Consider the following 26,963-nt stretch of genomic DNA (forward strand, 5'->3'; position numbering starts at 1 on the left):
TTCCAGCAGGAGGATCTATTTATTGGTCTTGTTATTAAGCCACTTCCCAGCAGTCACTGTGGAGAACAGAACAGGACTCAGCTCTAAAGTACTAAAGTAACAGACATCACAAACACAGCACTGGGGGCACTCGACTACAAACTGGCTTCCCTCCTCTGGTCAGGGTGGTGGTGTTTAGCATCCTTCCTGACCGCACCTCCTGGTCCCCACCGAGGCACGTTCCTTCTGCTCATCGCTGGAGGATGACAGACCTGGATGGGGCCTGCGTCCCCCCAACCTGATCCACACACATGACCTCATCCCTGAAGACAAGCTTGCTCCCTGAGCAGCCCACCGGCAGGCCACAGATGCTCTGACAGGCAAGCCGCAGCCTGGTGACGAGACGGCTAGCACCGGAGCATGGCGGCTGCTTCCTCATCGCAAAGTAAACACGACACATTTTTATTCTTTTTTTTTTCTTTTGTAAGGAAAGAAAAGTTCTTTAAAAAATATATGGCACTAGAGTGTGCATCCAGTGACGCCTCCTACAGCTCTCGGAGCCCAGGCCCGTCCCCTTTCAGATGTAGAGCTGGTGGGAGGCCAGCGTGTCCATGAAAGGTCGCACCAGGTTGTCTGTGGAGAAGTAGAAGATGAGGCCAAAGGTGATGGAGATGGGGAGGGCGGGCAGCGCCTTCTTGAAGATGGCGAGCAGCAGCAGGGTGAGAGACAAGCCCTGCAGGGAGAGCATCAAGGAGGGAACTCGGTGAGCAGACCTTGTGGGTGGTGTAGCCCGACCTGCCACAGACCTGCGCTGTCTCTTAGAGATATGCAATAGCTCAAGATGCACGGCTGTCTCTACACAGCCAGGGCACCTGAATGTTGGCTAAGGGGTGGACAGAGCCCTGGACAGGCCATTGGGCTTCCTCATCTAGGGATAGTGGTGTGGTGTAATAGATGGTAGGAGCCTCTCTCCAGGGACTGGACTTTTTTGTTTTGTTTTGTTTGCATTTTATCAGAGACCCAGAAGAGCTGAAGTGAATTCCTCTGAGGTTCTCAGAGGCAGTCACCAAGGAAACCACAGATGTCACATAATCCATCCCTTTGGAAGCAAGCACAGTGGTGGCCGTTCCTACCCCCACCTTTGGTGTCCAGGGTGAGGACAAATCACCAAAGTGCCTGCCCTGCCCTTGGGACCACAGGTCTCAAGTCAGACCATTTGGGAGGGGAGGAACCCCGGGTCTGTTATCCCATCCGGGACACACACGTGCGTGGGCAGAAGCAAGCTCTTCCGAACACTGGGCAAAGCACCAGACTCCCACCTAAGGGCGGCGCACGGTGCTACAGCCTTCTCAGGGACTCTTGTAACATCTAGAAGGCGGCATGACACTGCAGGATATGCCCCCGGCTTGAGTAGCAGCCTCCAGACTGCGCTAATGCTGGGCTTGGAGGGCCCAGGACTCAGCATTCTGGTGGCACAGAGAATAGCAGCTGAGGAATGGGAGGGGGACCTTTCCACTCCTCCCTGCCCCCCCCCCCCCCGTGAGTAAAGGCCTTTGGCTATTTCATCACCCATGAACCTCACAGTCCACAATCCGAGGACCCTGAAGCTCTCATCCCGCCCTAGGGTAAGATGTAAGATGGGTGTGGTCAGTGATCTCCAGGGCGCTCTCTCTCAGGAGGGAGCATTCCTTGGTGACAGTACTCTGAGTTAAACACCCCTCCCCTCGCTCCTTTGCCCTAAGAGGGAAGACAGCAACAATAAACACCCTGTGAGGGCCCCCAGAAGATGTGCCGCCCTGCCCCGCCCCGCCCCCGCCCCTCCCCGCCCCACCCCACCACACAGCCCACTCACAATGAGGATGGCGATAAAACAGGCCAGCGTTGTGTTCCAGTCCCCGTTGCCGGTGGCTGCAGCCTTGCCCACCAGGACGCTGTAGAAGATGAAGTCTCCTAGGCCAAGCTTCACGCCCCCTGTGTGGAGAAAAGAAAGTGGCCCCTGTCCAATCCATCCAATAAGAAACCTCAGCAGGAAGCAGGCAAAAGAAAAAAAAAAGGAAAAAAAATAGGGAGTGAGGGGCGGGGTTCGATGCCCCAGAGTAGGGAAATGTATGTGTGTGTGTGTGTGGAGCACCCTCATAGAGGCAGGGGGGAGGGAGGAGGATTCTGGAGGGGAGACATGGAAAGGGGATAACATTTGAAATGTAAATAAAGAAAATATCCGCCTGGGTGGTGGTGGCGGGGCACGTCTTTAATCCCAGCACTCTGGGAGGCAGAGGCAGGCAGATTTCTGAGTTCGAGGCCAGCCTGGTCTACAGAGTGAACTCCAGGACAGCCAGGGCTACACAGAGAAACCCTGTCTCGAAAAAACCAAATCCAAAAAAAAAGAAAATATCCAATAAAAAACCCAAAAACAAACAAAGAAGGAAGGAAGTGAGGGGCCAGGACAGGAGCCAAGCGACCCTGCGAGAGCGAGTATGGAGATGAAGTGTCCTGCAGCGCAGACTAGATGGACTGCCTAGGAAAAGATCGGGGCGTGGCGACGGGACCGAGGACTTGAAGTGACGGGCAGCCCAGGCTAGGTTAGGAGAGAGAGGGACAAGCGCTGAGGCTGGGGCTGCACACTGTTGTGCAGGTCAGCAAGGGATCTGACTGAGGGCATTTTAAACAAAGGCGTGAAGCAGGCCCTCTGAACATGGGCACCGTACTTTCCTCCTCCTCTTCCAGCTCTTCCCCTGGGTAGCCAGACAGGGGGGCTTCGCAGGCTTCAGGGTATGTGGGCTCCCCAAAACTGTCATAGGAGTCTTCTTCTGAGCGTCCAGGAACGCAGGGCCACCGGCATCACATCCAGGAAGAGTGGCAGGAAGAGACAACGGCCCATCAGAAGGTGCAAACATGGAGGAGATTCCCCAAGACCCCCCCACATCAAGGCTCCCCAGCACCACCCACCAACGACATCCAGCAAAACTGAGGTGGGAAACTGAGGCACGGGAGGGACCATCCAGCCCTCACTCACTCCCTGAGGCAGGTAGAGTCTGGCCATCAGACAATGCGACTCTGCCATTCTGAACCTTAATTCACAGAGGGCCCAGGCAAGCAGGGTGCAGACAGTGCTCCCCAGACAGCTGTGAGCCCTATACTCACCCATCTCTGGGTCATAGGGGAGCTGCAGCACGCCTTGAGAGGAGGGGTCCAGCTTCGCCATGCCCACCGTCCACACCATGGCAGCTACGGAAAGAGCAAAGGGACACACTGACCTGGCAGAAGTGGAGCTGGGCCCCCAGAACGCCTGCACAGTCCCTCTGTCCTGCAGAGGCTAGGGGTGGGGGCCATGGAGTTCAGACACTGGCTGGGTGGGAATTGACATTCTACCTTTTTGCAATCCTCTCAAGCAACACTGGCATGTTGAGATTGTTCACTAACAATGATTAGTGAACGACTTGGTGAACTATGTCTTAAAAAAATTGTTTTTTATTTTTAGGTTTCAGTTTATTACAAAAAGGGATGCGTGGAAATTGTTTACAAGATAAAATAACCCAGATGTCATTGGAATAGGCAGCTTCTTGTGGCGCCATTTCAACAGTGATTTCAGTCTGCATATCATCCAGGAATGTTACTGTCTCTAAGTAAGAAATGATCTTTGTCATCTAGAACTACTTTGGTGTCTCCATGTTCCAGGAGACAAACTTGTCTCCAACTTTCACACTGACTGGTTGAATCCAAACCCCTTCCTTTAGAGCCAGATCCCACAGCTACTTGCTTGCAAAACTCTCTCATGAGCTGTCTGTCATAATTCACACCACTGTAGCTAGAGCCTAGATTGTCTTTAAAAGGAAATGCAACATAAAAATGTAACCATGAGGGGCTGGAGAGAGGGAGGGCTCAGTGGTTAAAAACTGTTGAAGAGGTCCTGGGTTCACTTCCCAGCACCCACACAGCAGTTCACAAGTGTCTGTAACTTCAATTCCACGGGAATCCAGTGCCCTCTTGTGGCCTTCATGGGTACTGCATGTGTGTGACGCACAGACATCCAGGCCAGCCAAACACTCAGATACTCAGGCAAATCTTTTCAAAAGGATTTTTAAAAGATTCAGTCCTTGGAAGAGATGAAGGGACTGCAACCCCATGGAAGGACAACAATATCAACTAACCGGATCCCCCCCAAGCTCCCGGGGACTAAACCACCAACCAAAGAGTACACATGGAGGGACCCACGGCTCCAGCTGCAGATGTAGCCTTGTCTGGCATCAGTGGGAGGGGAGGCTCTTGGTCCTGTGGAGGCTTGATGCCCCAGCAGAGAGGAATGCTAGGGTGATGAGGGGGGGAGTGGGTGGGTAAGAAGGGGAGCACCCTCATGGAGGCAGGGGGAGGGGCAGGGCTAGGGGATAGTGGGGTTGAGGAGGGGAAAACAGGGAGGGGGACATTTGATATGAAAATAAATAAAATAATCAATAAAAAAATAAAAGAGACGGATTTTCAGTCCTGAGGCTGAAGAGCTGGCTCGCTGGTTAAGAGTACTTGCAGCTCAGTCCTGAGAAGCAGGGCTCACACCCCACAAGCCCCTGATACTAGCTCCGTGGGGCTGAGGCCTTCCTTCTGGTCTCTGTGAACTCGGGGTGTAAGCGTGTTCATATGCTCAGACAGACACATACACACACCCCAAACAAGTGTCTTTAAACCAGTGCCTGCTGCTCAGTGGCACCCTGGGTATTCAGATCTGTGAAACGAACGCCAGCGCTGTCGCCTTACAAGACCGAACCCCGTGCTTACTGACGTCCCTCCCTCCCTCCCTCCCTCGGCCGCCGTACCAAGCATCCACTCTGTTTTACGTCTGAGACTTTGCCTCCTCTTACTGTCTCCTGTAATCACGCCATGTCTGTCCCTTTGTCGCTAGCTCAATTCACTGGTCCCAGGGTCCTCAAGACTCATCCATACCACATGGATCAGAATTTCCTTCTTTTTTAAGGGAAAAATAATATTCCAGTGTACGGAACTACCACATTTTGGTCATTCGTTGACACTTGTAGCTTTGGACTCCTATGAAGGAAACTGACAGAAGCACAACGCACAAATGCTTGAGTCCCGCCTGCTTTGATCCTCTGGGGTACACTGGGCACAACGGAACCCTGGGTCACATGGAACTCACTGAGCTGCTTCTCTCTCCAGCCTAGACTCTCTTCAGAGTTTATTACCCCATGTTTCCAGGTCCCCACTCCACATAATCCAAAACCCAGGCTTAATACCTCCCCCCCCCCCACACACACACACCACCACCACCACCACCACCACCACCACCCACCTCCAGCCCACCGGCCTGGCCTTCTCTGCAAAAGGCAAGAGGTCTTGATGCTCAGATATAAAGCACTGCCTTGGTTCTGTCTTACAACCCCGGCGAGTCTTCCTTGCTAAATGCCCCCAGAATTCTCTTCACCTCACAGTCTCCACAGGTCCCCTTCCTGGGCTGTTTCTCAGCCTCCAAACTGACTCTGGGTTGTGCTGCTGTCCAAATCTTTCAGGGGCTTTACCATTCCTTCAGGAGGATGGGACAATGCGTCACATGTGGTCTGCAGGGCTCATACTGTCCAGACCTTCCCCTCTCTACCTTTCCTGTCTGCTCTAGCCACACTGGACTGGGTGTCCCCTGAGCACACCCAGCCCCAACCCAAGCCTACCTCAGGGTCTTTGTACCGGCTTCCCCCACTTTGCTCAAGTGCTGGCCTCCAGATTTCTACCTAGTGCTAACTCCTACGTAATAAGTCAGGTCTCTGGTCAAGTGTGAGCTTTGAATGAGATCTGCTTGGCCATCTTCTGCAAAACAGCCTTCCCTGTGGCCCTGAAGTCCTGACCTCTCGCCCTCCCTGGTCATCAACAGAGCACCTGCTACCTTCTGTCATGTACCTGCCTACATTCATCTACATCCTTGGTTTTCCTCCACCCAGGAATGAATTCTCCATGGAAACAACCCCCCTCGTGGGCACACAAGGAAACACCCAGCCTCAGGCACTCAGACTGACCAGAGCCATCTGTCCCTTATCCTTAGAACTTTTCGGGGGCTGTGCTCTCAAGCCAAGGGGCACGCTGCTGGCAATTCTCCATGCTAAGCTTGATTCTTCATTTCCTGGGATTACCAAGCTCTGCAGAGGGCTTCCGGGGTACCTGAGGCACCAGAACCCCAGAGCTACAAGATTGGAGAGTGCCCATTGCCACCACAAGGAGGGAACTCCATTTGTGGACTCACATAACCTTGCCTCCTGCGAGAACTCCATGCCACACACAGGGCCTACCAGTAAGTAGGGACAGCGTCTGTCAAACACAGGTATAAACCCACATCCCTCTGACATGACCCTGAAGTCAGGGGCAGTCCCTGTGCCTTCTCTTTAGAGACGGCTAACTTCCACTCCAAGCCACTGTCTGTGAACCCCAGCCTGGAGAGAAGTGGGGGCCCCTGCCCTCCAAAGCCTGCAGGGCTGAGTGGTGGCTGCAAGCCTCTGAAGGCGAGGCGGCCATTCATGGGACGTGGCGTACACCCAGTGTGGGCTGCCAGGTGGTGGCAGGATATGGCCACAGGACTGTCCACACCCATCTACTATCCCGCCTCCAATCCTGATTCCCCAACCTTCTTCCTGAGTGAGATCCAGCCCACCCAACGTGGTCTCCAGAGGCAGAACCCTCCTGCAGGTGGCGACCTCAGCGTTATCATGATTTGACCCTCTTCTTTGGTTGAGATAGGATATATAACCTGTCAAATCTCAAAACCCACAGCCAACATGTCTCCACAAAAGGCCATCTACTGACCCACACTGTCTGGCAGAGGCATGAGACCACTCACATGAGTATATGAGGGCAGGAAATATGGGCTCATTTCTCTCCTGGGCAGTTTCCACCAGCATCCTCAGAGGCCCTTTGGGGCACAGCACAGCCACGAGATCTGGGAAAACAGAGACATCTTTGTTATATTAAAGTGGACCTTTATTCCCAAGCGGCACAGAGAGGAACCACCGCCCCATCACCAGGAGCGATGCTCCGGGCCACCATGGTGCTGGACTAGGGTCCCGAGCCCACCAATCCAGTTTGCACTGGCTGGAGCCGCTGGTAGCTGCAGAGTGGGAAGAGCGAGGTGCTGAAACCCAGAAGACAGACTCGCAAGTCTTCATTCCCAGAGCCTCAGTTTTCTCATCCTTAAAATGGGAGTTGCAGCCCTGGCCATGGTGCTAACACTACCTCAGCAGCAGCTAGCAGTGACGGTGGTGACAGACAGTACCACGTGCACTCAGCCCATCCTGAGAAATCAGCGGCTCAACGGCAAGCCATGCCGGATGATCGACGCATGTGCAGTTGTGGGCAGTGGGAGTGGTCACTTGGGGTCTGTGCTTCAAGTATCACAGAGAGAGGATCTGTGGGGAGGCCTTCTTCCTTAGGGTGCTGCCATGCTCCTGCCTTGATGATAATGGACTGAACCCCTGAGTATGTAAGCCAGCCCCAATTAAATGTCTTTATAAGAGTTGCCCTGGTTATGGTGTCTGCTCACAGCAGTAAAACCCTAACTGATTCACTCATGTTTTGAGTGCTTTATCTCTAGCTGGTGGCACTATTTTAGGGGGCTTTGGGACCATTAGGAGGTAAAGGCTAGCTAAGGGATGCAGATCACGGGGGTGGGGGTAACCTTTGAAGGTCAGACCCAGCCCAGGGTAAACTCTGTGCTTCCTGGCCCACCGAATGGCGCCTCGGTCACTCGCTCCTACTGAGCCACGCCCCCTGACTCCCCTCCTATGGCGGACTGAGACCCTCAGAAACTGATAAGTCTTTCTTCCCTGACAGGGCGTCTGTCAATTACTTTGGCAATGCAAGAGCACTTGAGAAACAGCTCCATCCGTGAGCCAGGCTCACCCCAGTCCCCGCCAGGCCCACGCGACCTACCGTACACAGAGATGGCACCCAGGATGACCCAGGCTGACCACTCCGGCAGGTACTTGATGAACACCAGGGCCATGAGTGCGCTGATCACAATGAGGTAAGCCTGCTGCAGCACCAGAGGCCCCTTCCAGTGGATGCACACCATGCCCACCGCCCCGAAGTTCCAGACAGCCAGGAAGAGTGTCGGGTAGTCCATGGCCACGTTGTAGGTCTTGAACACTTCCCTGTAGGCCCGAGGTGGAACAGGGTATGGGACACTTGGGGGTGGGGGGGCGGTGCCACACCCTTAGTTGTTTGACACCCTCCGCTCCTCACCAATCTGGGTTTAATTCACGATATTCCCATTCTCCATGTCTAAGGACCCCACAACTAACTACTTGGTATTTTCTGGAATGTATTGGGGAGTGTATCAATAACTGGTGGGTCACATGACGATGTGATGGACCCGCTTAGAAAGCCCTGTGCAAAGATGAGGTCCTTGAAAAAAAGTGTTTCTTGTTTCTCTTTGAGCCTTTGTGCTGATATCCAAAATCAAAGGGCAAGAGGGCAGATAAACTAGGAAGTACCCCGGCTTATACACACACACACACACACACACACACACACACACACACACACACACACACACACACAGACATACACACAAATAGAATGTGACTCTTCGGGGTGTCTACCTGCTCAGTGTGTTCTGAGAAGGCTTCGCCAGCCCAGCTTCCTTTGCTTAAATCAGGAGCCAGAAAGAAACCTGGGTCCGAGTCCAGAGCCTACTCCAGTGTCAACGCCTGGAGGCCTGAACTTTCCCCTGCCCAGGCCCCTCTCAGCGCCACAGGAGCTCACCGGCCGCCAGCACTCACCCGAGGTAGATGTAGGTGAACAGGAAGAGGAGCATCAGAGAGGACATGATCAGCCAGCCGTGGATGAACTGGACAACAGAAACAAGAGGGCACTGTAACCCCGGCCACCAAAGGACTGAAATGATGGAGCCCGTGGGGCGGTGGTGGTGTACACCTTTAACCCCGGCAGGGGCAGGGGCAGGGGCAGGGGCAGGGGCAGGGGCAGGGGCAGAGGCAGAGGCAGAGGCAGAGGCAGAGGCAAATGGATCTCTGAGTTTGAGGCCAGCCTGGTGGACAGAGGAGGTTCCAGGACAAGCAGGGTCACACAGAGAAACTCAGTTTCAAAAGCCCAAATGATAGACCCCAAGGAATTAGAATTCCCCCTAGGAATTCCCTGCTTCCAGAGGGAAAACACTGAAGCCTGGTAGCAGCCTGGGGGGGGGGGGCTGGTCTCTGGTCTGACAGTGTGTCAGGATGAAGGGGAAACCCAGGAGGATGGGCAGTACCGTGCCTCCTTATGACTATCTCTTACCTTCTATCTAAGCCCTACCCTCATGTTAGGAGCTGGGGATGGGGGAACCGATAGATCGGGGGGGGGGGGGGGAGTCGCTGGATTTCTTTGTCCCACTTTGAATGTGGCCACATTGAATAAATCTCCCTTTTTTGGGGTATTTCACTATTAATTTTGGTTTTTTAACTGGCTCATGGATGACAAGGGGCCAAACCCATCTCGTTAGGGCTGCCAGAAGCACAGGTCTGCTGCTAGGTCTAGTGTCACATGTGTACAGGATCTCCATGACCTGCAGCCTGGACATCCTCTCAGTTAGACAGGAAAGGCAGGACACCCCCCCCCCACACACACACACACACATGAGTTCTTCCTGGCCACCTACAGGTGTCTTCAGGAGGCGAGAGTCCTGAGGGTCTGCTGACCCCAGCCTGTGGTGGTCCACGTCTACACTCTCATCTTGTGAACAGGCTGGCAGTCTGAACATTCAGGCTCTGCCCTACTTCTGAAGGTAGCCTGCACGGTTGCCATAGAGAGATGTCTCAGAAACAGATAACAGCTGGAAGGTAGGATGAAGGTCACACTGGACAGTCATGGACCTCACTGGCAGCTGCTTAGACAGTGGCCAGGGCAGGGCGAGCCTCCTGAGGGGGTTGACAGAAGGGAAGTCCCTTCCCACTAAGGAACTCCGGACAAGCCCGTCCTCAGGAGAGCTGTCTCTCCTTTCCTGGCTGAGGACAAGACTCAGCCATCAAGGGGAAGGGGCGCTTCCTCCCAGCCCCCCCCCCCTTCACTGTTGAGGACTATCCTCCTTCACCAGCTCAGCCCACTGTGTCTCCACCAGTCTGCCTGGAGGAGGGGCCCAGTGGGGCTGCACACCAGGCTTACTGTGAAGGGAAGGCGTGGCCTCTAGAACCTACTCCCCCTCTTTCTCCCAACTCTGACTTGCTTGTCTGGGCAATGTCATCTCGGAACTTCCCAGTGGCCCTGACTGAATGGATGGTCAAGCCACTTCTGTGGGACTGGCCACATGACACATACTGACCACAGCATGGTCACTTCCCATGTTGTTTCTAGTTTGCTGCCATGTCCTCTATGTGTACAAACAAGAGTCTTTCCCCCCAGATGCCTGCACCCTTTCCCTTCCTTCCTCTGAAGTATCCATGGGAGCCCTGCCTCATTTTCACGGACAGATGTTACCGATGAGTTAAGTTTCTGTCCAGGAACATTTCCTGTGCCTCCTTTTCATGGTTCGGCCCGTTTGAGCCCGCTGAGCCGACGGCTGGCTCCCTCAACCACGGCTTTGCCTGCGGCAGCCTTGGAACAGGTGATGCCTGGCTCCCCTCCCTGAGGTCTTTAATGTCTCAATGCCTGCTGCCTAAAGCCAGTGTCTAAAAGTTGATGGCACAGTTAGGTCTAGTAATGCAGGCCTGTATAACTGGTGAAGCTGAGGCAGGAGGATCGCCAGGTCGACTTAGCAAGACCTCTAATGATAGAACATTACAGAAAGTGGGCTGGAGAGATGGCCCAGGGGGTAAAGGTGCTCTTTGCCAAGCCTGGCCTGAGTTTAATCCCTGGAGCCCACATGATAAAGAAGAGAGCTGACTCCTGACCCTGGCAGACACGTGTCCCCTTCCCACACAGGGGTGAGGGTACCGCTCAGCGGTACACCTGAGGCACGAACAAGGTCATAACTTCAATCCCCATTTGGGGAGCTTAAAGGGGAGGTACAACACCTTTGGGGATGATGTTATAACCGGGGTCACACGGAGAGGCTCAAGATCTAAAGAATCCAACTCCCAGGCTCCCCAGGGCCAGAGACTGAAACTCAGCCCACGGGCATTCCTAGCCCTGTCACGGAGAGGGAAAGATTAAAAATAAGCCTAGAGAGAAAGTCTCGGGGTGAGGGAAACTAAAACATAACTTCAGAAGAAACAAAATCAACTTTAGAAGCAGGAGAGTATGTCAGAAATCCCGTGATGATGAGCACACAAGACAGAGGGTGGGGGGCAGACAGTTTAAAAGTCAGCACTAGGGTCATCGTCCCACAGTGCCAGAGAGCGCGAAGAGGCAATCTATTCTGCAGAGAGAAGGAACCCTGATCGGTTTTTAGAAAGCTGTCACGTGGTAGCACATCACGGCAGGGGCGGGGTAGAGGCAGGCAGGGGCGGGGCAGAGGCAGGCAGGGGAGGGGAAGAGGCAGGCAGGGGCGGGGTAGAGGCAGGCAGGGGCGGGGTAGAGGCAGGCAGGGGCGGGGTAGAGGCAGGCAGGGGAGGGGAAGAGGCAAACAGGGGCAGGGTAGAGGCAGGCAGGGGCGGGGTAGAGGCAGGCAGGGGCGGGGTAGAAGCAGGCAGGGGCGGGGTAGAGGCAGGCAGGGGCGGGGCGGAGGGGCTGAGCGAGGGTCACGAGCCTCACCTTGTAGCATCGATACTTGTAGAGTACCACGAGAAAGATGGTCATGACCACGATGACGCTGATCATAATGAGGGTGTTCAGCACGGAGTTGAGGAGCCGCTGGCCCACCGACGGCGTGTCCTCAGTGAAGGGCGTGTAGATGCTGAAGAGGTCACCAGACGAGACAGACTCAGAACCTGCTGCTCCAGGACACTCCCATCTCAGTGACCCCCCTCCCCCAGACTGACCACGGAGCGCCTAGAAGCCCCACAAGCTCGGTTAGAACCCTTGCACTGGCTGGGCCCTGATGAGGCCATCACTATCTGGGTGAGTGGCTTCTGCCTCTCTGTCAGTGGCTTGCAGGGCTCCGGCAACTGGAGCCATCAAGGCAGGAACAACAGGCTGGCCCTCACTGAGGTCTTGCTGCCCACCCTGGGGTGGACAGCTCCTTCCATTGTCAGCCTAGGTAGAAAGAGGTCAGAGGGACGTGGTGCTCTTTGCCTGCCTGCCTTCACCACTCCTTGCTAATGAGTGCATCCACCCTGTTGTTGCTGCTGCTGCTGCCACCGCCACCCTTCACTAACACCAGAACCCAAACCACTGTGCACTAAAGACCAGCAGCTCTCTGGGAATCCTTCTGACATTCAGTAACAGATTGAGACTACTAGGGTATCCCGCCTTAGGGACGACAGCTATGGGGTCCTCAGCCTCTCCAGCATGCAGACAGCCATTGTGGGACTACCCAGCCTTTACTGTATAAGCTGATCTAATACATCCTTTTTCATAACACACATTCATTGGTCCCATTGCTCTAGAGAACCCCGACAACACACACCACGAAGCTTTGCAGCCTAAGACTCTGCACCCTCTTCTCCCCCAACTGCAGCTACGGGTACTGCTCCAACTCTGGAAGAAATTCACAGGCCCCTTGCTCTTCCCGGCTCAAAGGCCAGGAGCTCTGCCTGCCCTGACCTCTCTAAACCTTCCATCTCTTGTTTCTATGAGTCCCCCACAGGCTTCTTAGTGTGGGAACTTTCCTACTTCCACTTTTCTAAAAAATAAAAATAAAAAGGGGATTAAAATGCACTCAGCAGTGAGGAGCCCATGGCGGGCGGGGGGGGGGGGGGGAGGAGAGCGCTGGGGTCTGGGAAGCTCACAGTTCTCTGTATTGTATTTATTAAGTAATAAAAGGGCCTGATAAGTCCTCATCATCATTGGGTCCAACCCTGTCATCTCATACCTCTGGGAGCAGAGACCCAGACAGGACGTGACTTGCCTAAAGTCACTCCACTCGGTGTGTGAGCCACAGAGGGCCAGGACCAGATACTTGGTAGGCGCGCTCAGAGCTACAGTACCAGAGTCGGCCTCTGGTCAGAGCCCACTTAGCTGTTGGTGAGTACTGTGTGATGCTCACGAGTATTAGTCAGTTAATTCTCCAGGCGGCCCCGTAATTAAACCCGTGAGACAAACCTGGAAATGGAGGCAAGTCAGACATGCGTCGGACAAGTCACGGGACTGGAGGTAGCGAGGGTGTCAGGGAATAGGCCAGAGCTACAGGCACAGCAGCTGAGAAAGCCTATGACTACCGGCCCAACCTCCCGATGCCAGCCGGCCCCAACTCACAGCTGCCCATTCTTCTCCGTGTAGAAACGCACAGACTTGATGGTGGCCACCACCACGATCATACACAGCGTGACAGGTACGAACAGCATGATCACGTGCTTCGCCCCATACTTGAGGGTCAGCTCCTCCTCCAGGCCCGACGGTCGCCCGGGAACCCCGTAGCGGTCCGGGTCCTCCTCACAGTCTTCCTCATTTTCCTGGCTCCCCTGTGGGAAACCACGGTGAGGGCCGCAGAAGCCCCCCACGGCGAGCTGCTGATACTCTACAGAAGGCTAACTGCGGCTTTCTCAGACCTGGGAAGTGTGAGCTCCGATTTAGATCTCGGGATATATAAAAAACTTAGAAGGACGCAGGAGTGGAGGAGGTTTAGAGCTAGCCTGCAGAGCCACAGAAGGACACATCAAAGACCCTTGCCCTTCCCAAGGACAAGGGCCAAAGCCAGTAACTAACGTGGCCTTATTGATCTAGAAGGAGACAGGCTAGAGAAGAGATGGGGAAACAGAGAGCAAACATTTTGCTTGACTAACTTGAAGACCCAGCACTTCTTGGAGTATCCAAATCTGTGGCTGCTTCAGAACCAACTCTCCACAGCTCTCCTCCGGCCTAGCTGCTCACTTGACACCAAGGAGAAAAAGAAATCTAATAAATAGAAAAGAAACTCTTGCCTGGTAGTAGTGGCACATGCCTTTAATCCCAGCTCTTGGGAGGCAGAGGTAGGAGGATTTTCTGAGTTCGAGGCCAGCCTGGTCAACAGAGTGAGTTCTAGCAGAGCTAGGGCTACACAAAGAAACCCTATCTCAAAAAATAAAAAATTAAAAAGAGGAGGAGGAGGAGGAAGAGGAGGAGGAGGAGAAGGAAGAAGAGTAGGAGGAGGAGGAAGCGGAAAAGAAACTCCAGGGGTTGGAGAGATGGCTTAGTGGTTAAGAGCACTGACTGCTCTTCTGAAGGTCCTGAGATCAAATCTCAGTAACCACATGGTGGCTCACAACCATCCGTAATGAGATCTGACGCCCTCTTCTGGTGTGTCTGAAGACAGTTACAGTGTATTTACATACAATTATAAATAAATCTTTAATAAATAAATAATTAAAATAAATAAATCTTTAAAAAAAAAAAGAAAAGAAACTCCAGCGAACAGGCTGTTAATAACCTTGAACTGTGAGCCCACTGAGGCTCAGAGGCCACGCAGGAGGAGGAGAAAGGGCTCCTGCCCCAGTGTTGAGGAGAAAAGCCGTCTGGGCACGCGTGATCAGGCTCAGGCAGCGCAGGTTTGGTTTGCCTCACCAGGAGGGAGGTGGCCAAGCTGACTGAGTGACCCTACCCATCTCCTGACCGAGGCTGCAGCTGTACAGGTCACAGTGTAGCTATATCCATGGGCCACAGTGCCCCTGTGCTTCCCAGTACGCACATCAGGCCGGACTCAGGCCATCTTGGTGTGTTTTCCCTGCCTGCTGGTAGCCTTTCCTCGGGTTTTCTCAGTGTGTCTGTGTCACTGGTCTGTCCCAGGCACCCAGAATCACAGAACCTGGAAACAGCAGCCTGCATAAGAAAGGCAGGTGAGGGGTGGGGGGTGAAGGGAGATGTGCTAGCCGGCCCACTGCACACCGTGATTGTGTAGTCTATTACACCTCACACAAGGAAGACGCAGATGCATCGCGGCCAGAAGATACCACTCTGGCCAGTTTTCATTATTATTTGCTTTTCCTAAATGGAAGAATGGCTGGTTTTATCCACGGGAGTCAGCTTTCTCTCTCTCCCTCCCTCTCCCTCTCCCTCTCCCTCTCTCTCTCTCTCTCTCTCTCTCTATATATATATATATATATATATGTGTGTGTGTGTGTGTGTGTGTGTGTGTATGTATATATATATAGATAGATATATGTATATATATAGATATTGATATAGATATAGATAGATATAATACACACATATATATACGTACATACATATATATACATATATATGTGTTGTGTGTGTACATGTATATATGTATGTATGTATGTATATATGTATGTATGTATAACATGTAATTCAATGCATAGATGAAATGGCCTAGAGGGCTGAGTCTGGGATGGATTAGCCCTGTTGCTTTGAGCCTGTGGTACCCATGCTGTGAGACACGTGCAGAGGAGCAAGCTGCCCATCTCACAGCCAGGATACAGGAAAAGAGGAGGGGCTGGGGCCTCTTCCAACAACTTGCCGCACTCCACAAGGTTCCATTCCTTAAAGGTTCTACGACTTCCCGGTCACAGCACACTAGGGACCAAACCTTCAGCACAAAGGTCTTGGGGAGACATCTCAGATCCAACTGCAGCAGCCCGTAAGACATGGGAGGGGGCTGGACAGATGGCTTAGTGGTTCAGAGTAGCTACTGCTCTTGTAAAAGACGAGGTCAGTTGCTAACGCCCCTGTCAGTAAGGTCACAGGTGCCCCTTATTCCAGCTCCAGGGGATAGGTCATTCCGTTCTGATCTCCATGGGTACCTTAGCTCATATGCATATTCCTCCACACAGATGTACATTAATACCCATAATTAAACATAAAAAAGACCCAGGAACCCGATGGCCTTGTTTTAAGGCCCACAGTTGCTGGGGGGGGGGGGGGACCTACCCACTGTGGGGGACCTACCCACTGGGCAGTGTTCTCTCCATCCTCCGGGCCTGGCCTGCCCTCCTGGCAGGAGCGAGATGTGGGGCTCTCGGCTGACATCAAGGACGTCCGCTCATCACACACCTCTTCCTCGCTGTCCGAAGCCATGAATGTAAGCATCATCTGGAAAAGAAGCACAGGGACCCCGTTCCTGACAGGTAAAGGCAGTGGGAGGTGCGGGTGGGGGTGCAGGTTGGGGTGCAGGTGGAGGCTTGAACACCAGGCATAGGTCTTGTTTATAACAAGCTTCCTACATACACAGCAAACAACTGCTCAAAACAGGAGTTCCAGAAGCCAGCAAGGCCACAGCAGCCTTGCTCGGACTGGCTTGGGTGGAACTCCTGTCACACGGAGCAAAACGTTCAGTTAGGAAAGTCAGGGTCACTCTGAACTGTCAACATGTTTGTTCAATCAATAAACATCTGTGGGGAATCTACTGCACTTGGCTCTGGAGCTATAGCCTTGACTAAGTAAACCCTCGTGTCCCGTAAGAACAAAAGCATTGTCCGATTTGACCAATGATATGTTGCCAGAAGATAAAGGAACTTATCCTCGGAAGCTGAGACTCCATCCTTCCTAGAGAGGACTCTTGCCGGAAGTGGAGCAAACTGTGCAAGTTAGTCAGTGGTCGCACCAAAGCGCCCCATGTCAGTCATCTCGAGGAAAGCTGGCTAATGACAAGTGTCCATCTAGCTGGTGATGGTGAGGGGAAGGACAGAGGTCAAGAGGAAGTGTCTGATTGGGGGAGATGTCCTGAGAGGGTGGGGGGAAGTGGCCCAGTGGGGATTAGCTTGAAGGGAACACATGCTTGGTGGGAGGAGCTGACTCAGAGGACAGAAAAAAACTAAGATACTGGCCGGGCTAGGCCAAACTAGATCAGGCTAGACCAGGCTAGAGCAGGCTAGACCAAATAGAGGAACAGGATGTTACCAAGAAAGGTTGAATGTGATCCAGCAGTCCCACAGAGTCTGTGGATTGAAAATGGGATACCATTTAGGGGTACCTGAGTGTGGGGTACATGTAGAGTCTTCAGTTCAAATGTGGCAGCTAAGTCCAGGAGTCACCCAGGCAGTAGGGGGAGGTGATCCCTGGAAGAACCCACACTGAGGAACTTTGGTGGGGGGTACTTCTGCACGGTTCTCAATATACTCTGACACAGCAGCACCCTGTGGTACCCAGTAAAGCCCCAGGTCCCCATGTTTTGAGCTCAGGCACCTCTGGGAAGTTCTGACTGTGCCCACATCTGGACAGGCACTGCCACTACCGGCCACATGACCTCAGAGTTGAGCTTTATGTTACTGAGGTAGGAGCACGCCTGCTCTTTGTTGAAAGCCTGTCTCCAGATTAGTCACTCTTGGAATTCATGTGATCTTCAAGTGATTAGGCAGGGTCCCTTCATCAAGGCAGGGCCTATGGCTGCTACTCGGAAGACAGCCTTCCTGGCTATGGCCTGGAGAGCTTCCATAAGGGCTTCCCTCAGTCTGCCAATAACGAGATGGTACAGTGCCTGCCTTTGTTTACCTCTCTGACTGGACCTACTATAAAGGCGCCCTCTGTCCTCACAGAGCCCAGAGCCCCCAGAAGCTGCCAGTCGGGGTCTACCAGACATTAGGAGTGGGAAGACAGCTGCAGAATTCCACAGGCACAGAGTGAGGTGGGGAGGGCCATGCACTATCCACACTCAGATAGTTTTAGAGCTCAGGATCTTGGGTCTTGAGGACTGAGAAGTGCAGGGAAGGGGCCAGAAAGGTGCAGGAGCTGAGACAGAAAGAGACAGGGTATTCTGGAAAGATGGAACTATTCAAGTATAATGAGTAGGATAGGTATATAACACCATCTTGCCTCAATATGATGGTGGGATCAGCGGACCTGGTAGGATGGACCATCCCAGGGAAGGGTCTGTGTATCTGGCCAAAGGGAAGGAAACTTAATTCAGTCCAAGTATCTCCTAGGAGGACAGAAGAGAAACGCCCTTTTATGGAGGCGACAGAGCAGAACGTGTCCTAGATGTTGGGACTGCTGCCCTAATACTTGGCATTCTGGAAACTCAGCTAAGCCCAGTGCTCAGGAGCTCTGTGCCCTGGAGCCCAGGTGAACCAAGAGTCTATACAAGAGAACTCAAAGGTCAGCTTGCCATGATACATGGGGAAATAGCCAGTCAGGGGTCTACAAGACGGTAAGGTCCCCTGTCCTCTTTGAGAACAAGCTGTCTGTCATATCTTAAACACATACCCACTGGACCTGAGATCTCTTCACTACCCCTTCCAGCAACAGTGAATTCTCTTCTCACGGATATCACGATCAGGGATGTGCCTCTGTGGGTTTCATCCACGGCCCCACTTCAAGGCTACCCTTGAGCAGGGGCGCTCTGTTGCTGGGGTCTTCAACGCTACGGTGGGCTCTTATCTCAGCCGCTGAAGAAGTACTCCGACACCACAAGAGTATTCTGGCTCTCAGCTCAGTGTACAGTTGTGTCACAGTGGGAGGAGCCTGAAGCCGCTTTCTGTCACATCTCCTCGACAGTCGACAGTCGTTGGGGAGCAGAGGGTGAATGAATGGATGCTGTTCCTCAGGTCTTTCCTCCACACACACAGTCCAGGGGACAGCTCCACCCACTGTGAGTTGGTCTTCATACCCCAGTTAACAAAATCAAGATAATCCCCAGAGGCATGCCCAGGGGCTCATCTCCTAGGCAACTGGAGATTCTGTCAAGTTCATAGCTAACTACCATAGCTGAAAATGGAAAACGTGGATCCACTCTAGCCTAGTGTCTGGGCAACACATTTTGAGATGGTGCCCTACACACACCTACCCATGGCCTCCCTGGGTTGGGTCTGACTCAGGAAGACAAGGGAGCCCAGTACCTCCCATTCCCATGACTGTAGGAATGAAGGTGTAAACTGTACAGTCCTTAGTCCTGGACACGGGACCTGGTCAGACAGCAACTAGGAAGAGAGAGGTGAGAGCTTCTCAGACTAGCCAAGTCTCCAAACAACATCCACAGAGAAAGAAGGCTGGACGATCTGGGCATCCGATCGGGATGGGGGGTGGTGGTGGAAGGGGTGAAGGGGCAGGGGTGGGAGGGTGGAGGTATGGGGTTATGATAAAAATATATATATAGCACTCAAAACAGGAAAACCCCAAAGCTATGCAAAGATTCAGACCTCTTAGATCTGTAAATGCTACAACTTGGAATTTTATCTGAGAAAAAACATTCATACAAAAGTATGTGCTGTAGTTATTTGTTATCATAAAAAGTAAAAATGACTGCAATGTCTGACTCTCTTCTCTGGTACAGGAACTCACTCCCCCTTCCCCGCTTATCTGCAATTCTGCTTCCTGTGGTTATAGTTATCAGTGGTCAAGAACGTGAAATGGAAAATTCCAGAGTAATCAATCTCTAAGTTTGAAATAGCTTTCACTGCAGTATATTGTTGTAATTGCTGGTTTGTTGTTATTAATCTTTTGCTGTGCCAAATTTATAAATTATCACAAATATGTATGTTCAGAAACTAAAACAAAACAAAACACAGTTTACACAGGATTTGGTATTCATCACCACTTTGGGTATCCATCCGTCTGATGAGGACTATCACAGGAGCACCAAAGTCTTACTTCAAACAATACTTAGTGGGGCTGGACAGATGGCTCAGCGGATAAGAGCACTGACTGTTCTTCCGGAGGTCCTGAGTTCAATTCCCAGCAACCACATGGTGGCTCACAACCATCTGTAAAGAGACCTGACGCCCTCTTCTGGTATGTCTAAAGACAGCTAGCTAGAGTGTACTTACATATAATAAATAAATAAATCTTTAAAAAAAACAAAAACAAAATTTAGCGCCGGGCAGTGGTGGCACACGCCTGTAATCCCAGCACTCTGGGAGGCAGAGGCAGGCGGATTTCTGAGTTTGAGGCCAGCCTAGTCTACAGAGTGAGTGCCAGGACAGGGCTATCCAGAGAAACCTTGTCTCGAAAAAACCAAATCCAAAAAACAAAAAACAAAACAAAACAAAACAAAAACCCTTAGCAACAATTAAGTGACATTAAATTTAACAGAATATAAATGTTCTTACAAACATCTGAATCACACACACACACACACACACACACACACAACTGGTAAAACTGTTACAAAATAGTAAAGGTCATTTATCTTTAAGCTGGTTTTGTGGGTGGACTGTAGGTGATTTTTTTTTTTTTTGGCTTTGTATTTTTCTGCATTCCTCAACTTTATTTATTTTCAGGCAGGTGTCATGGTCCCTGAGTGACTTACTGTGTAGCTAAGGATGGCTTTGAACTTTTGAGCCTTCTGCCTCCACCTCCCTAGTGCTTGGATTACAGGCATGAACCACCACATCCAGTTCATGCTGCACTAGGGGTACAGCCAGGGTCTGCATGATAGGCAAGTACTTTACGGTGTTACATCTCCAGCTCCCCCACCCCGCCCTGTTTTTAATAATCAACCTACTGATCTTTTTTCTTTTGAGATAAGGTCTAAGTAGGCCCGGTTAGTCTGGGACTGGATGGGTAAACCAAGCTCAGCCTGGAATTCTGGCTTCGGCCACCAGAGTGCTGGGATTAAAGGCCTGTGCCACAGCGCCCAACAGCCACTGGTTTGTAAAAGAAAACACTAGGTATCAACACACAGGGTTTCCTCCCACTGCACCAGTTTGGCCTGAGGAAACAAATGAGACTACAGGAAGCCAATGACAAGATCTACAAAGCCCGAAAAACGAAAAACAACAACAACAAAAACAAAAAACAACAAAGAAACAGATGCTTCTTCCATTCCATTTAGAACCCCTAAGGACTGGTCTGCAAGGCCTCCGTGTCTGCAATTCGGTCTGAGAGCAGTAAAGCCCTGCTCCCTGTTGGATCCGACCAGCTTCAGAGCGATGCAAAGAAGTCCTGGGGGAGCCTGACTCAGCGATGTGCGCATGGAGCCTTGCCTTTGCTGACGTCAGACAACCAGCTCCACATCCCAAGAGTCCACAGGAAGCCCAGAGGGGCTGACAGGGAAGTGTGGACGGGTGAGTGCAGAGGCCAGGCTGTTCTGGAAGCCCTGCGGCATGGCACTGCTGATGGCTGAGGGATTAAGTGACTTTTACTAACTCCAGGACTGGAATCACACGTTGATGAGCTGATCTAAGAAGCCCCCCAGCGGCTCCTGCAATTATCCCGGAAACCGGGTGACCCACTTTTCTCAAACCTGCTTTTCAACAGGGGAGAGAAGCAAAGCATTGCCCTAATGTTTAAAACCAGTGGCCCTGGCAGGCAAGAGATTTTGGAATGTCACGGAAAATTCTGGCACCCCGTGAAAAATAATACTCCAAAAGTGAACTGGAAACTCTGGGCCACAAACATGTCTCTCTGCAGAGAGGTTGGGACTCCCTGACACTTTCCCAAAGGGCCAACAGAACAATGTCCTTATCTTTCAAAAGGTCACCTTCTGTGGTCACAGGCCTCTTCTACTTCCCGGCATTCCCTTAACCCCTGGAAAGTCCCAGTCTTCCTCTACACTAGGGAAGGGCTTCCCCATCAGGCCACACCCTGAGAGTCTCACAGATTCCAGGCCTACCTTTAACCCTCAGCACCTGCCCAGGTATTGGGCTGGTCTATCTGGCACTTGCTAAATGGTTCTACTGGATTTTGGGAGACCTCTGGCAGAGCTGGAGTTAGAGAGCCAGACCCCAGACTCCCAAGTGGCATATGTCTGCATTAAACCCCATTACATATTCCTCTCTTGAAGTACCTGGGTTGGGGTAATTTTCCTCATTTCATTAAATAGCCTGGGAGACAGGTAGTTAGGGGGAAGAGACAGGAAGGGCGCCTCTAGCAAGTCACCCTCAAGAAAAAACTAGATTTTTTTTTCCTTTCTTTTTATTTTGCTTTTTTCGAGACAGGGTCTCACTGTATAGCCTTGGCTGTCCTAGAATTCACTCTGTAGACCAGGCTGGCCTCAAACTCACATAGATCTGCCTGCCTCTATCTCCCAAGTGCTAGGATTAACGGGAGTATGCCACCACCACCAGGTGCAGAATATTTTTTCTTTAAATGAGACACTGCACAGCCATTGGTCGCACAGACTAGTGTGACATGAACCACACTTCCTGGACAGCTTCTAGCCATGCAAGGTGGCAGGAGCTATTTCCTCCTCTATGAACAGCAGAATAGGTTGCCTTGTAAGATTGGGAAAACAGGTGCAAAGTATCAAAGTAGGTAAACGAGACCGATAACGGAGACAGGAGGGGACACTGAGAGGGGGTCAACAAAGCCAACAGGTGCCCTCCTCTGGAAGCTAGGGAACTGCCAAGCCACCAGACTCGGGAACTGGAACGAAGGCCAGGCCCCAGGGAGATCCTGTTTCCATCCAACCTCAGCCAGACAATGGGAACATTTTGTCAAAGGGAAGGGCACGTCCACGGATGATGTCAAAGCTGTACTGAATACCTTAGGGGCCATTACTTGGTCCCCCATCTAATAGTTCAGGAAATCAAAGCCCAGGGTAGCTGGGGATGAAGCCAGACTCGAGGAGTCAGATAAGGACCAGTTTACAGGTCTCTAAACTGCCCACAGGATGATGTCATCTCCCATCCAATCAGGACCGTCAGGTTCCTGTGGAGAACAGGCAACCAATCGACACCCACAGCCATACCCTCTGGCTCTTTGAGAACGCACTCCTGCATTCTGATGGCTTCTAAGCTACAGTATCTAGAAATGGCCCCGCCCACTCCCAGATCATGCCAGCACAAAATCCTTAATAAAGTGTCTTATACTCTCCCTGGACCCAGGGGCTCTGAGCCCCCTGCTTGCTCCTAGAAGTCAGTGAGGCTCAGAGGTGCACCTGCCAAGTCTTAGCAATGAGGGAAGGAAATGGGGTACTGATTCTCAGTCCAAAAGACAAGTGGAAAAATGTTTCAATATGGAGCTAGTAAAGGAAATAAAGTCACGCCCACCAGATCCAGTTTTCCAAGATGTGTCAGGTAGCTTTCTGTTACTAAAACACCTGAGATACAATTTACATCTTTATTTAAAGGTGGTCTACCTTGCTTCACTTTCATAACCTAGTCCAGGGTCAGCGGGGCCTTCAGCTTTAAGCCTGTGGTACACGGAAACTACTCAACTCAGGTCTAGAGGTGAGAGTGGTAACAGCCTCACACCTCCAATGACCAGACCTTCCACCAGACCCCAACCCCTGAAATACCTGCAGGGATCCAAAGCAGTTATTCCTCAGGCTAGGGGAGAAAGAGTGTCTTTTAAAGACAGGTTTTTATAAATATGTATTACTTTAATTTTTAAAAAACATGAGGAAGTTTCTGGCTGAGGTGTCACAGGAAGGTGGCCAGCCCCTACATTTCCTTCATCTGCAAAGATGAACAAAGCCAGTAGCCTGTTATCTCCATCAAGGGAGAGGCCTCAGGCAGAGAGCTGCCTCCCAAGGAGGCCTTAGCTTTCCTGAGGGCTGACTTGGCATTTTCCTTTCTCCAAAGTGTTCAGGTGGCAGTGCCACCATCCCTGAGCCCAGGGAGGAGCGTGCACGTGGACTGAGCACCACTCCCCAGCGGCCACAGCCCCAACAGGTGGGAACAGTGGCAGAAACCTTTGCTGTCTGCAGGGGTCCCAGCTGATCAGAGGTCCAACCTTAAAGAAACAGCTAAAATACAGCCACAGAAGTGTTTGTCAGAAAGACCCATGTGACCCCCACACACACAGTGTTGATGGTTACTTCTCTTTCTCTCAGGCACCATCATCATCATCATCATCATTATTATCTATAGCTAGAATGACTTTTTTTGTTTGTTTTGGTTTTCTAATTAGAGAAGTCACTGCTACAGCCAGGATGACATTAAACTCCAGATCTTCCAGCCTCTAGCTCCAAGAGCAGGCATCACAGGCATTTTGGGTTGGCCTTGAACTCAGAGATCTATCTGCCTTACAGTTTGGGTTTCTTTTGGAGGTGGGTGTTCAGTTGGAGGGATGGCACTTGTCTAGAATCGAAAGCAACGGGAGAGGGACACTGAGCAGGAAGTCTGCCATTAATTTAAGGCCTATCTTGGCTACATACTGAGCACCAAACCAACCAGGGCTTTGCAGCAAAACCCAGTCTCAAAATACAAAACAACTTTTTTTTCCCTCCCAGATTCTCAGGAAGTCATTCGTGAACACCTCACAGAAATGTTCTGGGTGCCGGTTCAGACAACAGGTAAGAGGTGACTGAACGAACCGGTGTACAACTCCAGAGGTACAGACAATATAGGTAGCAAGGTCCAAATCCTGTGCTGACAGGCTGTGGGCCACGCAGCTGGGCAGCTGGGCTCCTATCCCTGACACTCGCACCCCAGAACTCAGGTCCCCAGCTTTAAAGGAGTCCAGTGTCCTTTAACTGTTCCAGTGTCCCCTTAGCTCTGTTTGGTGACTTACATTGTTGTTGTGTGGTTGGTTGGTTTTTTTGAGACAGTGTCTCACTATGTAGTTCAGATTGGCCTGAAACTCACTACACAGCCCAGGCTTGCCTTGAATTCATAGCAACTCTCCCGCTTCGGTGATTATGCACTGGAATTATAGACATGAACCATCACATTACTTAAGTTCTCTTAAAAAAATTAAATTATATTTTATGTGTATAAGTATTTTATATATATATATGTGTCTGTTTAGCACAGATGTCTATGTAGTACATTTGTGCCTGGCATCTACAGAGGTCAGAAGAGGTTCTCCAAGAATCTGAGTTACAGATGGTTGTGGGCCTCCACGTTGAACACAGGTCTTCCGGAAGTGGAGCCAGTGCTCTAATGCCTGTGCCATCTCTCTGGCCCCATTAGTACGTCTTTTTTTTTTTTAAATAATAACTGTGATAACCACTGGACAAAATGGCTTTTTATCATGAATGTCCAACACATGGTTATGTGCATGTCACATGGTTATTATCACCAACAACCCAGAGAGGCCAAGTCTGGAGAGAGTCCCAAACTGTGCAGTAGAACTGTGAGCAACCACAGAAAGGCCACTGGGCAGGGTATGGCTAAACGCTGCTACAGGCCTAAGCAGCAGTGGGGGCAGCAGCCTCTGGCAACATTCCTCGTCCGAGTCTGTTCCGCCTTCTCAGATAGCGGAAATATTCATTTCCACATTCAAATGGAAGCACAGCCTTATATTTTGGGCACAGGCACGGGGCATGTCCACATAGTAGGGGATGGTTCTCCAAACCTGGTACAGTTTCCAGGTCAGTCTGCACCTCCACTCACCCACACCCATTCCCTATCAGCTTCCTTCCCATCCTGCACCTCTGCCACCCTTCACTCTGTCCCTGCCCACCTGATTCTAGCTGGCTGTCCTGGGAGGAATGAACCTGGATGGTCACCTCTAGGCTGAAGTCGAGATGCTGGCCCCTTCACCAACAGAAAACACAGCATCTGGTACCGATTCTAGGGCTCCCACAGAACCATCCACACCTAAAGGGAAACTTGAAGCTTACACACCTGAAGCAACTTATACAGAACCTTTAATTACTGCCAGAAGTCTTGGCGGACAGCCTGCAAGGCTCAGGTGTCCACAGAGGGACTGTACAGCTAGCAGGTGCACCTATTCTGAAGGATGGCGTCTGTCTGTCTCCAAGAGACTATTCTGGGGCCGGCTGTCCATTCTGAGTTAAACTGGCCTGCATCTGTTCTGGTTTAGAGGCTCTCTAATCCTCCATCTGTAAATGGATGCAGTGATTTCACAACCTCTCTTACAGGCGAATACCTAAACAGAGGTGCTAGGGCATTTCATCTAACTGGCAAAGGGCTTAGGTCTGGATAGCTGAAAGAGGTCCAGGCAGCAGGCTCTAAGCCTGGCTTCACTGTATCTTACACAGGAGACCTTGGGCAACGGGACTTTTTAGTTCTGGGAGTTGCTCTCCTCACCCTCCTCCCCTAGCCGGCCGCATGCACGCTTGGCCAACACTCTACCATACTGCTACATCCTCAGCCCTGAGCGCATTTTCTTCATCAGTATTACTGGCAACTAGCTCTTGCTTTCAAGTTCCTTCAGCTTCAAAGGCTTGATTCTGGGCGTCTCCCTACTGCCTTAAGAGATTTACAAAACACCAAACACCGCTGGTAACAGAACACCAGCCTCAGGCCCTGTCGTGAGCCCCGCTCCTCACACAGGAAGAAGTCCTTACTCCCTATAGCATCTATAGCAGAGCCCAGGTAGACCAGGTCAGGTCCTGGGTAGCCTGGACCAAAATGCCTGGTGAATACAGCCGTGAGACCCACGTGCACTGGCCCTTTAACACCTCATTCCGCGCCTGGGGCTCTGGAGGCAGGAAGGGACGCGAAGGCACTCGGATGGCGCCCAGAGGCCCAGAGCTGCTCCCTACGCTCCTTCCAAGCCCCAGTTCTGGGCTGGCCGCACTGCCGCCTCCCCGGCACTTTCTCCTCGCCCCTGCGCGGGCCGCAGAGGCCGAGGTCGCCGCAGGGGCCGCAGCCTGGAGCCCAGATCCTGGTGCCCCGAGTGGGCAACGGAAGCAGCGGTCGGGAGCGAGCGCACGAAGGGCCTCGCTGCATCCGGGCTCTCCATGCAGCCGGCTACCCGCGATCGGTGACAGGTACCGGGCCGCTCACACCCAGCCCCCGCCCTCCGCTCACCTGCTCCGCCGCGGCGCAGGGTAGAGTTTACGCCGCGGGCGGAGCGCCTCTCCCCGGCTAGCGCCGGCCCCGCCCACTGCCCCGGTTCGCCCGCGCCCCGGACACGCCCCCGTCGGGCACGCCCACTTCCACGGCCCCGCCCCTGTCCCGTCCCTTGGGCGGTGCCAGGTTTCCCAGTGCACTTGCGCGCCTTCGTAGGTTTACACACAAACACTGGATGCAGAAGGTCCGGGCCTTCGCTGTGTCTTGCCTTGGAGATCGCAACATTCATATTGACATTGAAATTTGAAGTTGGGTAGTCCCTTTTCTTGGGGGCCTGGCAGCGCCATGGGGACAAGGGGTGGGTATTTGCTTTGTGATTTCCGGAGCCTCTGCTGCCACCCCTCAGGTTTCATGCACTTTAAAATGGAGTCTAAAGTAAGCTAACATCGTGAG

At 52.1% G+C, this 26,963-nt stretch overlaps 1 protein-coding gene across 3 annotated transcripts; it reads right to left on the reverse strand.

Moving 5' to 3' along the window:
• Nucleotides 1-26,601, reverse strand: Psen2 (presenilin 2). 3 transcript variants are annotated; one of them, XM_052200313.1, is made up of 11 exons: nucleotides 26,529-26,601; nucleotides 15,877-16,020; nucleotides 13,249-13,454; nucleotides 11,647-11,788; nucleotides 8,745-8,812; nucleotides 7,894-8,114; nucleotides 6,806-6,904; nucleotides 3,121-3,204; nucleotides 2,685-2,786; nucleotides 1,832-1,950; nucleotides 1-712 (listed from the first exon to the last, which is right to left on the reverse strand). In XM_052200313.1, the coding sequence occupies exons 2-11, from the start codon at nucleotides 16,018-16,020 to the stop codon at nucleotides 557-559; spliced, it is 1,341 nt and encodes a 446-aa protein (XP_052056273.1). In that variant the 5' UTR covers nucleotides 26,529-26,601; the 3' UTR covers nucleotides 1-556. The 3 variants fall into 3 exon arrangements, with proteins under 3 accessions (XP_052056273.1, XP_052056275.1, XP_052056272.1); XM_052200315.1 differs by lacking the exon at nucleotides 26,529-26,601 and adding an exon at nucleotides 18,130-18,411 and having other exon boundaries at nucleotides 2,685-2,783; XM_052200312.1 differs by lacking the exon at nucleotides 26,529-26,601 and adding an exon at nucleotides 18,130-18,405.
• Between the last annotated feature and the right edge of the window lie 362 nt (nucleotides 26,602-26,963).

This window comes from Apodemus sylvaticus, chromosome 12 (assembly GCF_947179515.1).
Source record: "Apodemus sylvaticus chromosome 12, mApoSyl1.1, whole genome shotgun sequence".
NCBI lineage: Eukaryota > Metazoa > Chordata > Mammalia > Rodentia > Muridae > Apodemus > Apodemus sylvaticus.

What these genes read in the sequence shown, in the direction of transcription:
- Psen2 (XM_052200313.1), bottom strand. Translation starts at nt 16,020, where the DNA reads ATGATGCTTACATTCATGGCTTCGGACAGCGAGGAAGAGGTGTGTGAT. An exon ending in TTCACCTACATCTACCTCGG is followed by an intron (nt 8,115 to 8,744) that starts GTGAGTGCTGGC and finishes TCGGGCCTACAG; the next exon opens with GGAAGTGTTCAAGACCTACA. An exon ending in TCCTGCCCTCATATACTCAT is followed by an intron (nt 3,205 to 6,805) that starts GTGAGTGGTCTC and finishes CTCTTTCCGTAG; the next exon opens with CTGCCATGGTGTGGACGGTG.